Source organism: Streptopelia decaocto (genome assembly GCF_964273445.1).
Source record: "Streptopelia decaocto genome assembly, chromosome: 2".
NCBI lineage: Eukaryota > Metazoa > Chordata > Aves > Columbiformes > Columbidae > Streptopelia > Streptopelia decaocto.
This window is the reverse complement of record NC_138655.1, coordinates 15,910,963-15,924,303: the sequence shown is the minus strand read 5'-3', so window position 1 is coordinate 15,924,303 and position 13,341 is coordinate 15,910,963. Positions and strand designations below refer to the sequence as shown.

Here is a 13,341-nt window from a genome sequence, read left to right as displayed (position 1 = left end):
CTCAACATAAAAACTTAAACACATGGGATACTTTTTTAGTTGAACCAACACAAGCTGGATGAGCACACCTTATGATGGCATAAACCAGTGACATATTAGGACTTTCCATAATATGCAACTAAAAGCCTGTTATCCCTTAGTGGTACAAATATAGAGTACATATCCCTACTCACTAGGGATGAGCAAAACAGTGATATGTAGAACAATCATAGGCTGCCACATTATTAAACAAACTCAAAGCAGATCACAACATTGTCTTAAATGGAATAACAGAAATCTTGTATTTCTGTTCATCACAGTCTAAACTGCAATACCCACTCAGTTCAATAATCCAGAAGATGACCATTTCCAAGAAGGGAGCACCTCAAAGATGCCTTATTTAACAAATCTCCTCAACATCAGTAGCTCTGAATCCATGTGCAACAAGTGTCTCTTTCTGTGTTGTAAAAGTAACTGGATAGAGTCCATTTTCTTTGATATTGCAGTCGTTCCTTGTATTCTTGAGCTGGATGAAAGATACCACCCACTTCTGCTTATTTTACTTTACAAAAGACATTCTTAATTTGAAACTGCCCATGTAACTGTATATACTGATAATTTGTCTGCTACAGATCTCTCAAAAATTATTCAGAAAATAAAACCATGCTCAAGCTATCAAGACTAGAATAAAATACTTGGAATCACATAATGATGCTGACACAGTAGATAGCCGTACGTATCATTTGATGACTGATACCTTAATCTTGTAGAAAAACTAACAGAAAAAGGTATAGACTTTTATATTCCCCTCTTTCTTGTCAAACTGTGAAGGCTGGAAATCTACGTTCACATTCAATTTCGTCGCTGGAAATCTACGTTCACATTCAATTTCAGAGGCATTTTATAAACAAACATTCAGGTACATCAATCAAGTTACCAAATATCTACAGTTCTCCTCAATCTTCTTAAATTTTGATGCTATTTTTTTTAGTAGAATACTCAACAGTACTAACATTTTTTAAAGTTATGTGAATTTAGCCTGTCTTATTAGTTGGGGTTTCATTCATAACCAAAAGTTAGCTTTTACTCTTGCCATGGCAGTGCTTTTTATTTTACTACTGTGTTACCTGAAATAAAATTGTACTTGATCTAAATCCAAATTAGATCATTACGTAACAAAATATGGAATAAGATTAATAGACGTTAACTACAGGATGCTCTATAGTTATACCAAATTTAAAAGGAGGCCAGAAAAGCAGGTATTTCTGCAGAATTATGTAATATGTTTTAAGCTAACATACTGACATTTAGAACTTCTCTTCATTACTAACATTTTATTTTACTGTTTCTCTGAAATAACAAGCTTTCTAAAAGTACGTTCACATTCTCACACATAGAGAAGACTGGTGCATCTTCTGTTTTGCACACACAGACCTAAAAGCAACATCCATTGCACGCCTTTGCTTTCAAAGCAGTCCCATTTGAAAGGATTGCTTATGCCACTGCCAAGAGATGAGGCACCAGTGAAGAGAACGAGATCGGTAACTGCCCTGACACCCACCAAAATTCATCCCCAATATTGGCACATGATCACTCTGGTCATCATCAAGTTGACTGATGAAGTCTTGTTACTTCGTGAGAGCACGGATGAGACATTCAAATCAGCAAGATATTAGAATGTTTTAGCAGAATTTCAGTAAGACAGTCTAAGGACTTGCAGTGGGAGCCACTTCGTTCACAAAGCAAGCAAATTTATGCAAACATTTCACCACAGTTGTCATGGAAGTGTGTGAACCACACTGGCTGTCCTGAGAACACTTTGTGTAAGATCCATTGGCAGATATCTTCAGTAGGTGGAAAGGTGAAAGCTTTCTACTGTTTTCAGTAAGTTACCTTCCTCCATACAGACTCCATGCAAGAGGCACCACTGTGATGTACCAGAAGAATACACAAGCAGAAAAAAAAAAGCATAAAGCAAGAAGAATTCACAGGTACTTGTTGGACTGTCAGAAGCAGCCCATCAGAGCCACTCACAATTGATCTGAACGAATAGTAGTTCACAAAGCAGATTACACATCTGGTAGGGAACAGTTTTGAAACATCTGCTCTCTTTCTTTCATCGAAGTAGAAACAAAAGGAATCCAACTTAACAGTTGTTACTAAGTCCAAAGCTGACAAAACAGGTTTTACACCCACAGAAATTGAATTAAAGGCGTCAACCTGTATCCTGCTCTTAACTATTCCCTTTTTCGTTGTTTCCTCAAACTTGCTAATAAAAAGCCACATGCATACCACTGTCCATTTGGCTCTAGCCTGCTTGCAACAGCAGCAGTTTGCTGTCAGCTCCTATATTTTTAGGGCTCCATTTCAAAACTGGTCAGTTTTCACCACTCTTTGAAAACGCTATGTGCACCAAAGGCACAGATATGCAGACAGTTGAACAGAATACTGCAAAAATCCACTAATGAATTCAAATAGACTCTTTCATAAGAACCACTACAGACAAATAAGGTACACTTTCTCTTCCCAAACATTTACTATACTGTGTAACTCCAGGACAATGACTGGAGACTATCACTAATAAACACCGAATAGGCTTCAAAGCTTGCCCCAGAATTATGATCTTCCTTCTCATTACCAGTACACTGACTCCTTCACGCTTCAGCTGTACAGTGTTCCAGTGACAGCTGGGAAAGACAAGAAGTAACAAACAATGATTCTGTCCTTAAGAAGCTTAAGTAACTATTTTTCCTCACTCTGTGTCATTGTGAGTAGTATCAAGTGTATGAGACATGAACTGACTCAAATGCATAGAACCATAGAATCATTTTGGTTGGAAGAGACCCTCAAGATCATTGACTCCAAAAATAACCTAACTCTAGCATTGAACCATGTCCCTAAGAACCTTGTCTATGCGTGTTTTAAACACTTCCAGGGATAGTGACTTCACCACTTCCCTGGGCAGCCTGTTCCAATGCTTGACAGCCCTTTCCGTGAAGGATTTTTTCCTAATATCCAATATAAACCTCCCCTGGCACAACTTGAGGCCATTTCCTCTTATCATATCATTTGTTACTTGGGAGGAGCTACCAACCCCCTCCATGCTACAACCTCCTTTCAGGCAGTTGCAGACAGCGATAAGGTCTCCCCTCAGCCTCCTTTTCTCCAGGCTGAACAGCCCCAGCTCCATCAACCAGCCCTCATAAGATTTGTGTATCCAGCAGCAAAGCCCAGAACCCACTTTAGTAGACACTATTTTACTTAAGATCAGCATGGATCATCCCTATTAGGGTGGCTTCATTTTCTGCTAAACCTCTTCAATCCGTCGATTTGTGTTTTATTAATAAAAAACGGTAGGTGTTCACAGTCCTAACAGAGAAGATAAAAAGCAAAACATATGAAGGAAAACCCCACCGTGCTCACCACCTCTTACACCTGTACAGTTTTCAATAGTTTGAGCTATGAAAGATGAGAACAGGAAACCGGAGCACCAGGGCAGCGGGAGCGAAGGAAAAGGGGACTATTTAAAAGCAACTAATCCGTGCGCTGACAGCGGCTGAGAGCCACAACCCGCTCCCGGGATGGGCCGACGGGGAGCCCGTCCGCGGGGTGGGGAGCTCGGGCCGAGGACGGCACCGCTCCTGCCTGTCGGTTCGGACACTGTCCCCTGGTCGGACACCGGCCCGGCCGCGGCAGCGCCCGCACACGGGACCGGCCCCGCCGGCGGCTCCACGCGGCCGCCCCGTCCCGCCCGCCCCTCCGCCAGCGGCGGCCCCGGCCCCTCCGCTCACCAGCCCGTCGATCTGCACTTGCTTGACGGCCGAGTCCCCCGTGGCGGCGGCCTTGCCTTTGCCTTTGGAGGCGCCGAAGCCGCTGCCGGCAGCCCCGGAGCCTTCCTTGCGCGACGCCATCTTTCCCCTCGCACCGGCCGGAAAGGGAAAAATGAAACACCGGAAGTGGAGACACAGGGAAAGGGTTCCGGGCGGAAACTCGGCGGGAAGCGCATGCGCGGTGCCCCCGCGGCGGCTCCTCACGGGTGGGTCTGACCGCGCTCGGCTTCGACACCGACTCGGCGGGAGGAGCCCGGTGCTTTGTGCCAGGCGCCGGTGACCGCCACAGCGCCCCCGACCTGGGACGGGAGAGGGGCTGAGCAGGCCCGGCCTTTCCTCCCCACATGGTGGGGGCGGCTGGCGAACCGTGTGTGAGCCCGGGGACCCCAGATCCCGGCGGGACCAAGGGATGCCCCGCTCAGCGGAGCTTTACACCTCTTAAACCAGCTGGATACGAGCTAGATACAAGAGATCAGATAATTGAAAGGTTTAGCTTTAGAAAAGGAGAGTGGTGTGGATTGAGCATGAACAAGGAGCCGTCAGTGCAGGGGCTGCACTGGTGACCTTTGAAGGTCCAACCCGAACTGTTCTGTGGTTCTATGACCAGAGCACTGAGGGGGGGTACAAAACCTTATCATTAGATACAAACAAAACGCTGAACTATCAGCTACTGATGATGTTCCCGGGAAAAGGTTTAAGTGTTGTATTAAAAGTTAACTGTTGTTTTTGACTTTCTGCTCTCATTTGTTTTTTAAAGTATTTCAAACCCTACACATTCTTCTGAAAAATGAAATGGGCTCTGAAAGGCAGGCATACCAAACACCACAAAGCTGTCCAGGCACTATGCCTAATATGCGACCTCATAAAAATTTACCTTTTCAACAATGTAGTTGACAATAATTTCTAACTAGGGGAGAAGAACATACCAACCAGCGCTGATGTATCTGCATTTTCCCGCTGACACACATCCAGCATTGTCTGTGCCTACAAATGGCTTTAACATCACTTAGGATATTCCCCACCAGCTGCCTGCATCGGGGCTGGCACAAATTCAAGCGAAGAATTGAGTACAATAATGATGACCACCATGCAAATCGTATCCTAAATGGCACTGATTTCACTGACTAGATCTGCACTGACCAACAAGAAACCTGGATACCCAGCTTAGCTAAGAACAGCTTGCAATAGATGTCTAAAGTTGGGTAAGATGAACTGCACTTTACACGTTCCATTGGGGAAAAAACTGTTAAATGGAAGTTGAAAGGGAAATTCACAATTGCAGCATCGCTGAGTTCAAATGTGCCCCAAAGAGACTGAAGGGTGTGTATGCAGCAGGATTAGGGAGTTGTTCTAGAAAATAGGTTTGCGGAGAGGCTGATGCAACAATGAGCCATAGTTTCAAGGCAGGATGCCGTGGCCAATGAGCTCAACCATCACACAGGGACTGCAAATCTGCATCCTGCCCTTCGCAGGTTTCCATGACTGAACATCTCACTTCCACTAGTATTGCCTTTTGAAGATTTTCTAGGCAACAAAGTTGCTTGAGTCAATATTTCACTTTGCTGTTATGTACACATGCATATCTAGTTTAACTTTGCAAATATGATCAAACAGCTTTAATTAAAGAAAACTAAGATTAAGAAACAGGATTATGGTAATACAGTGGTTTTCAGCTCCATGGACTGCTGGAGATCTGTGGGCTACTTCAAAGGTGTTGGTGAAAGGTATTTAAACAGAAAAAAACATGCCTTCTGTCAGTAAATGCACAGTGCTTTACCACTGGCCAATTCTTAGGGATCTGAAAGAGAATGAAAACTCCTGGGATAAGACAAATGTGACATGTTATGCCTGCCTATCAGTTTTTGAATAGAAACTAAATGTAATTGAAAAAGAAAAAGAAAAAGAAAAACAAAAACAAAAAAGAAAAAGAAAGAAACAAAAAGTAGCTATAGCACAGAACATCAGCATTTTCAAAGAGGTTGCTGTGGGCACCCAAAATAACCTTATTTGAGGGACTGGCATAGGGTTCACATTACTTAATGCACTGCCAGAATAATTCAGTCAATTTGGTTACTTACGATTAACATGAAAAATGAAACACAAATATCATCGTTCTACTTTACAGAACTCACCAGATCCAGGCAAGAGGCCATAGAAAATGTCACCATTGAAATACTAAATTATTGAAAAGGAGGCCATAAAGAGGATGTCAGACTGAAAAAATCTAGTAACATTGCCCAGGCTACTCAGGAAAACCACAAAACAGAAGACTTCCATCACAAAATATTTCAGAAAATTCAAGTAGTGCACAAACTCCATTAATCATTTTAAAACGATATTCTAAATCAAAAGACAGCTGCAACCAAAGAAAACCCTGTTGTTCCCCAGTCCTACTTAAGTAAAAAACCTTGGCAGAATTCAGATGTGTCGTTTATCTCTACAGCGCTGCTTCACCCTACCAGTGCTATGAGCAGAAGTAGTGTTACTAAGTGGAAATTATCTGATTAAGGGTTCAAAGATGTAATCCCTTCCAAATTGTCAGACTGACTTTACCTTAAGGGCTAAATAAACCAACTTGAATCGCATTTGTGAGTGCTGGAGGCTGAGACCACGCACATGAAAAGTTACTGGAGACGGGCTAACCTGCAATGACTTGTTACCACCTGGTAAGTGGGTCATGTCTGAATTGTGTGTTTTTCCTCCCTACCCCCTCAGCAATTCCAAATATTTCTAAGCATAATGAAGACCTTAATTTCATTATCGCACAGTATAGAGGAATAGGGAAGAATCACTTTGGATACACATAGAGCAGTCTGTACTTGCACTGAGACACAACAGCACCCCAAATACAAAGTTGCACTAATAACTACAGTTGCCTAAAACAACATTAATTACCTACAAAAAGAAATTGTTTCCAGTAAAATCATCTCCAAAACTTGGTGGATTCACGTAACATAGACTCAAAATTACCTTGTAGTATCTTGCAACCGCACAGAAGTTTCAAGTTCAGAAAAGCCCAGATTTCTCGCAGAAACCTCAGACACACAAGCACTTGGCACATCTCCCTAGGAATATATCACTGACCTTTTTCAGTGTGCCATTATAGGTAACAAACCTACTCTGCCTTAGCAGGCAGGTGCACTGCTTAAGTATCTAACATCTTTTCTTTGTAAAGTAAGCCTTGTATTTGGGAGAACTGTAGTGAGTATAAGGCTCTACTTAATCCCTACGTTCTAGTACAAAGCTTATTCCAGGTAATTCTACATATGGCAGGGGCTCTTTGCTCCTTTTGAACTCCCTCTGTAATTCACATCACGCCTTTTGGTAGCAGCCTCTCACTTACATACCACTTCCATATCCCACAGGGAGGGTGAAAATCCTCCTGATGAGAAGGTCCCTCTGTGTCAGGTTTGTCTGCAGTGGGTTGACCCCGAACAACTGCCAAACACCCACCCAGCCTCTCGTTCACTTGCCTCTCCCACCGGATAGGGAGAAAATGGGAGGAAGGCAAGAACATTTGGGAGTGGAATTTTAGAAGCCATGAAACAGACAAGATCTCTTTGATGCTCATTCTTTTGTTTCCTTTGTTTCCAAAAGAAAAAAAAAATAAAAAAATAAAAAAGAGGTCAGAAGAAGATGTATCAGGAACCTTCGGGTCTCTCCACTAGATGTAGTTTCACCCAGTGCATGCATTACTCTTCCTTCCATCAACTCCAGTAACACCCAGTAGCACTGCCTGCCTTGTGCAGGTAACACAAGTGCTGACTGCAGCTTCAGGAAGCAGAACTGTGTATAAACCCAGCAAAATTCAAGATTTTCAGCCATTTCTGTTCTGCTGACTGCAGCATCTTACATCTAAAGGAAATTAAACTGCCCCTGGCCTATCAACCCTTGTTAAGAAGGTTCTCCCTGATAAATAAGGTAGTGTTCTACACCCGCTCTGTTCAGATATTGCTGATCACTTCACCAGATGCAAGTCACTGAAGCCAGGCCCCTTGCATGCTTGTTTCTACAGCATCTACAAGATTCTGTTTCACTGATAAATGATAATCTTCTGAACTGTCAGGTATTTATACAGTGCTTACTGCTTTCCACAGAGGAGCTCAGTGTGAAAACTTAAGATCAGGCTACGTAACTGCATGGGCATTTTGTGCCAAAGAATTTTTAATTACTAGTATTTGTCATGAGGCTAATTGTGATTTCAGATGTTATTGGTGCTGATACTGAAGTTCATTCCACATTTTTTTTCTAATTTTCTTCAAGAGAATCAAAGAGAAGAAATTGGGTTTATTGGATTTTTTACCTGAAACATGAAATGGAAAGTAATAAGGTGCAGGAATGATATAAAAATTGTAAAGGTGGGAGCTGCAACAGAATAGAAACCCCCAGGGACAAACACTGAATGCCATAAAGGAACTATGGGACCAGAATGTGAGCTAAGAAAATTCAATTTCTTTTCTGTGAGAACAGAGGTTTCAGAGGCCAGGTGTGGTTTCAGCCATGCTCTTAGACAGGCAACCTTTTAGCATTTGCTTGACGAAATGTGAAAGCATTACTGTAAAAAAAAAAATGGAGCAGCTATCATGGACACCACCATAGTAAGGTATTTCTGCACATTAAGGAAACATTTTAAAAATATAAGCTCTTTTATTGGGAAAGGAGGGTGAGGGGGAGAGTTTCACTGCTCAGCTTTTTCTCTGCTTTTTTCCATAATTATTTTCCAATAAATGTTTTCAATTACCTTTTATTCTTATCTATTATTTTTACATTCCAGGTGTTTAGACATATTTTTTATTATTAATGGGTCATTTACTATAGCACCTCAAAACCTTTAGCATACAACTAAGAGGAACAAAAAATGACATAGGAATTAACAGTAAAATTACCTAATGGAAAATTATAAAAAAGACTGAGATATTTAAAGTGCTAATTTTGGCTTGTAAAACAAAGAGAAGTTACTTGCACAAAATTATTATATGTTTCTAAGGAGAGACAGACTCTTGCTATAGTATCAAGTTAGGAAATTATGTAAGCATAGAGAGTATATATCATTTATTACCACAATGTAAAGGTTTCTAGTTACTGATTTCTCCCTGAAATCAATGTAAGGGTGAAAAGATATGTACAGTATCTCAGGCAACTGAATTGAATTCTCTTGTGCAAATCAAAATTTTGGCCATAAAGTCAATTTCTTGTCTGAAATAGGTTTCCCATGTAATTTCTCTTCCAATATCAATTTGTTCTGCCTTATCTTCATAATCAACTAATGGACCTTCTAATTGTTGATGACATGCAAGCTATCACATGTGGAAGGTAGCAACCTTCTCTAAGGAGAGCAAGAAATGAGGAAAGAAGTGGAAGCAAACGTGCCAAAAAATCCAGAATATTTTATGTCTTCCACCTTCCTGTAATCTCCAAAGTAAAACTATGTAGTTGATTAAATGAACTAAAACGCACCTGATATATTTACTTTCTATCAGAAATGCTAAAAGGAGGAAAAGGCACAACGGGAGACAAGCTGGAAAGCTTCACTCCATTCTTCCCCTCGATCCACCCGGAACATCAGCTATCACACCATCACTCTTTGGCAAGATATCTGCCTGTTGGAAAACAGCTCCAAAGGATGACCTTGTCTGTCCTTCCAGCAGCACAAAACCAGCTGTTTAACAAGTCCATCTTATAGAGCTGCATCAACCAAAAATGCTGCATGAACTAAATGATGTCTATCAGTGATGTGTATCTATTCAGAAAGATAAATGATTTAGTCAAGTTAGATAAGATCTGATTTTGTTCAGCATTTGTGTGAATTTAGCTCAAGGTCATAAAAAGAGAAAAGCTGCTATGACATTTGAGAGGCTGTCAAGAATCACACTGGTTTCAGTCCCATAATTTCTTTCAGCTCTACTAAGAAAGCTACAGTTGCCTGCAAACAGCCACTTAAAAGCCTGTATGGATCCATTGTATTCTGTTTCTTACTATGGAAGTCACTAGTATGTAGTGAAACTAAATATCCTAACTTCTACATAAAATGTGTGCTTTTTATTATATGGAATTTAAAAGACAGTTAATGTGGGGTATACTGCAATGAGCAGTTATTGTATTTAAACCTGAAATAATTTTCTAGCTAAGGAGGTTGGTACTAGTAGAGCCAGAAAGATGCAGAAAGCTTTACCATATACAAAATTCTCATCCTCTGAGTTTGTACCAATCCATAAGGAACAAACAAGGCTTGTCACAGCCATGTTTGTTATAAATCCAGATGCTGCATTCCAATCAGGTAACAGAACAATACATTCTGTAAAAAATGACTGTACATGATGAAGGCTAAAATTCAAAAGCTCAAAACCAGCACCAAAGCAATGAAAGGAGAAGCCAGCAATTAATAATAAACATCCTGACAAATTTAACCTAACATATTAAATGCTGGTGAATCTTATTCTGTGGCCTATACATACTTCAGAAAAATTCTAAAATACACCCAGGAAAGTATTTTCAGACACTCTCCAATAATGTTTTACTGTCCTGTGTTTATTAATTAGAGTTTTGTTTCCAAACCTGGTAATTTCAAACCATACCCTTTTAAATTTTGTAAATCAGTTCAGTTTTTATATATAAACATGTCTGGTGCTAAGACTTATTGCAGATAACCACAGGGCACAACATTTGCTCAGGAGCAACATAGATTAAAAAGGTCTGACACAGGACAAGTTTGGGAGAATCAGGAGCTGAGATTTTTTTCTCACCAAGCTATAAGCATTTGCCAAGTCCCAGCTATTAAGGAAAATCATTATTAGACCAACATCAAAGCTCTTTTGATAAAGAACAGTTTTCGCTTCAAGTAATCCACATGTCACAGCAATTTTCTGTTATTTAATTCTGTTGCTGCTTTACCTAGTATCTTAAAAGCAGCTGAACTTGCCAAGAGATGTCTCGTCTCAAAAAGCTGATACTCTGCTGAAGCAAGTTTTGTGGGCAGCAGAGCGAGTAGAGCCAGGTTCCTAAGGTGCCTGTCATTGCTCAGATTTGCTAAGTTCTGTATTAACTTACCTCGGATATATAGAAGATCTCCTTCATTGTGATAGCTTATTTTCATAAATACTGTATATTTACTCACAGGACATTGACTTTATTAATAAAGTCACAGCAACTGTTTTGTTAGATCACAACTGTACCCTAGACCAGTATCCTGTCCAGCAGCGATCAGGAACTTGTGTTTCAGGAAAAATAAATTGCTCATTTCAAATTCTGCTTTCTGTCTTTGGAAAACCAAGTCACATTAACAAAGTTAGTGCTTCAACACCTTCCGCTCTCCTCCTCAGGTTCATTTCCACAGCGATACTGCTGGTGGGCAATTTACTGATCCTGTGAGTGGTGTTAGTTCTTCAATAAAACAGTCACTTAAAACCGAACTCCAAGTCTTTTAGTGATGCAGCCAGATAACTGATGAAACTTCTTAATTAAAAATATAATAGTAAGTAATTTCAAAAAGGGATCTTCCTCTGAGCTTTATGACAAGCTTTACTGTGCGACAGTTTCTGTAGGCCTATGTGGAATGTAAGAGCATTTGGCTAATTAACTCATCTGGTTAAGGATTATTCTATATAAAAGAAACAAGAAATAAGAAGGAAAGTGGTATATTAAACACACACAGACACATAAAGTTTGCCAAATGGTGGTAACAAAGACAACAGTGAAGAGCAGAACTCTTCGGGCCATTAAAGGAGCTACTGAGGAAGCCACCCTGGAGACAATCAGCCTGAGTTTGGTCCCTGCTACGATGGAGGAAGCATGATTATCATGAGTTTTACAACATTTTTGAGTGGGTGTATCAGACTGTGCAAAACTTTTAATGGAATAACAGCAGGGGCTTGTGGGATTGTGCAAAACTTACTATGGGATGTTCACAGAATTGGCCCAAGGCAGGCAAAGGAAGGATTAGATGGATCTAGGGGGACATGTAAGAAAATGGGAGGAGGGGGGTTCATGCATGAACAGGCAGTGGTTCACTTAACTGTCTACACTTACATTACATATGTCCTCTGTGTGCGTGTGTGCATATGCTTGTCCAGGACACATGCGAGCCTAAAACCTCTCCCAGGTCCAAAGCATGTACATGGATGGACTTCAGCAGCCAAGAGCAGCAACCCCCCAGTCCCGGGGACCACTGGATTCAGCAGCTCCCATAAGATTCTTAAACTTATTTAAAAAGAAAAACAACAACAGCAACAACAAACACTCTACAGATTGATCATGGGAATAGTAAAATAATTGAACTTAAAAGGAAAATTATGAATTTTATTATATGTAAAATACTATCAAAACATCAAAGAAAATGTTGAAAAAATTCTCTACACTGCTATACTATTCTTACAGACATTACTTGTAACATTTAAAATTTATTAAAAAGAAACTTTTAAAAGAACTGCATAGAAGTTAAATATATTTTACAGAATGGTACTGCAAGTAGTTTATCATACAATTAACACTATCTTCTGCACCATGAAGGAGAAGTCTGTGCTGCTGTTTTGCCTGCTAGCCAGCCTGCCGAACAGATTTTACCAGACCAACTGCATTACAAACGAAAAGCAAAGGAGTATCTCATCACAATGGCATTTAACACCCTACTCTGGATTATATCTTACTTTGCATTTAGTTAAAAATGGTGGCTAGTTCAACCTCTCATTTACTTTTTTCTCCTTTTTATCTCTGTTCTGTAATAGCAGCTCTTACCATTGCAGATTCCACATTCTAGCTGACAAGTCCACTGTGAGATGTGCTGGCAAAGTGTTCTTAATAAGAAATAACTATCTGTCTTTGGGCAGTTAATTTTGAAAAAAAAAAAAAAAATCTAATAAGGTTTTACTTTGGAGTCTTGCTGAGTGGTTTTGTCTAATTTTTTAAATAATGAAAGTATAACGTTAGGGGAACTGAGACACCACGCCAGTATTAGAACACATTGGCCACAGGACTGAGGTTTAATAAAGACCACTGAATTCAACATATCACTTAGCTCATGGAATAAAGCATGTATCTTTATATGTGCATGACACTCATGAGCACACACAACTGTGCCCTGAAGACAGCTGGAAAGAAGGATTTACTTAATGACAGAAATATACTGTCGACAGCACAGTCATATCCCATGGAAAATAGTCACCTGTTCTTCCCACTTTTCATCCTGTAGACACTTTAAAATATCTTCCCATTTAAACATTTCAATTTCTAGAATAGTAATTAAATACATTATTATTCAGTTTCTTTTACCACTAGCTAACCTGCTTTGAAGCAGATGTTTCCCATGTCTATTTGGTAGCAAAAAGACCAATATGACAGGTGGGTATTTGCTTAAATGCCCTTAGAGCAGTCTGACTGATTACAATGAGCTCACAGGCAGGTCGCTGCAAATTTTGCTTGCAATACTGTTGTCCCTGGCAGAAAGATGTGTGTCGTTGCACCTGCACAGCAAGACAGATGTCTCCAATTACCATTTTGATGGTGTTAAGATACCACATCCCTTTGCCTGCCTAAAATA

At 40.3% G+C, this 13,341-nt stretch overlaps 1 protein-coding gene across 1 annotated transcript in view; it reads right to left on the bottom strand.

Moving 5' to 3' along the window:
- EIF3H (eukaryotic translation initiation factor 3 subunit H) overlaps nucleotides 1-3,928 on the bottom strand; it is an 87,468-nt gene extending 83,540 nt beyond the window's left edge. The window contains exon 1 of the mRNA XM_082044137.1: nucleotides 3,771-3,928. Coding sequence (XP_081900263.1) covers nucleotides 3,771-3,890 — 120 coding nt within the window. The 5' untranslated portion in view covers nucleotides 3,891-3,928. The remainder of the gene's footprint in view (nucleotides 1-3,770) is intronic.
- Nucleotides 3,929-13,341: the final 9,413 nt, after the last annotated feature.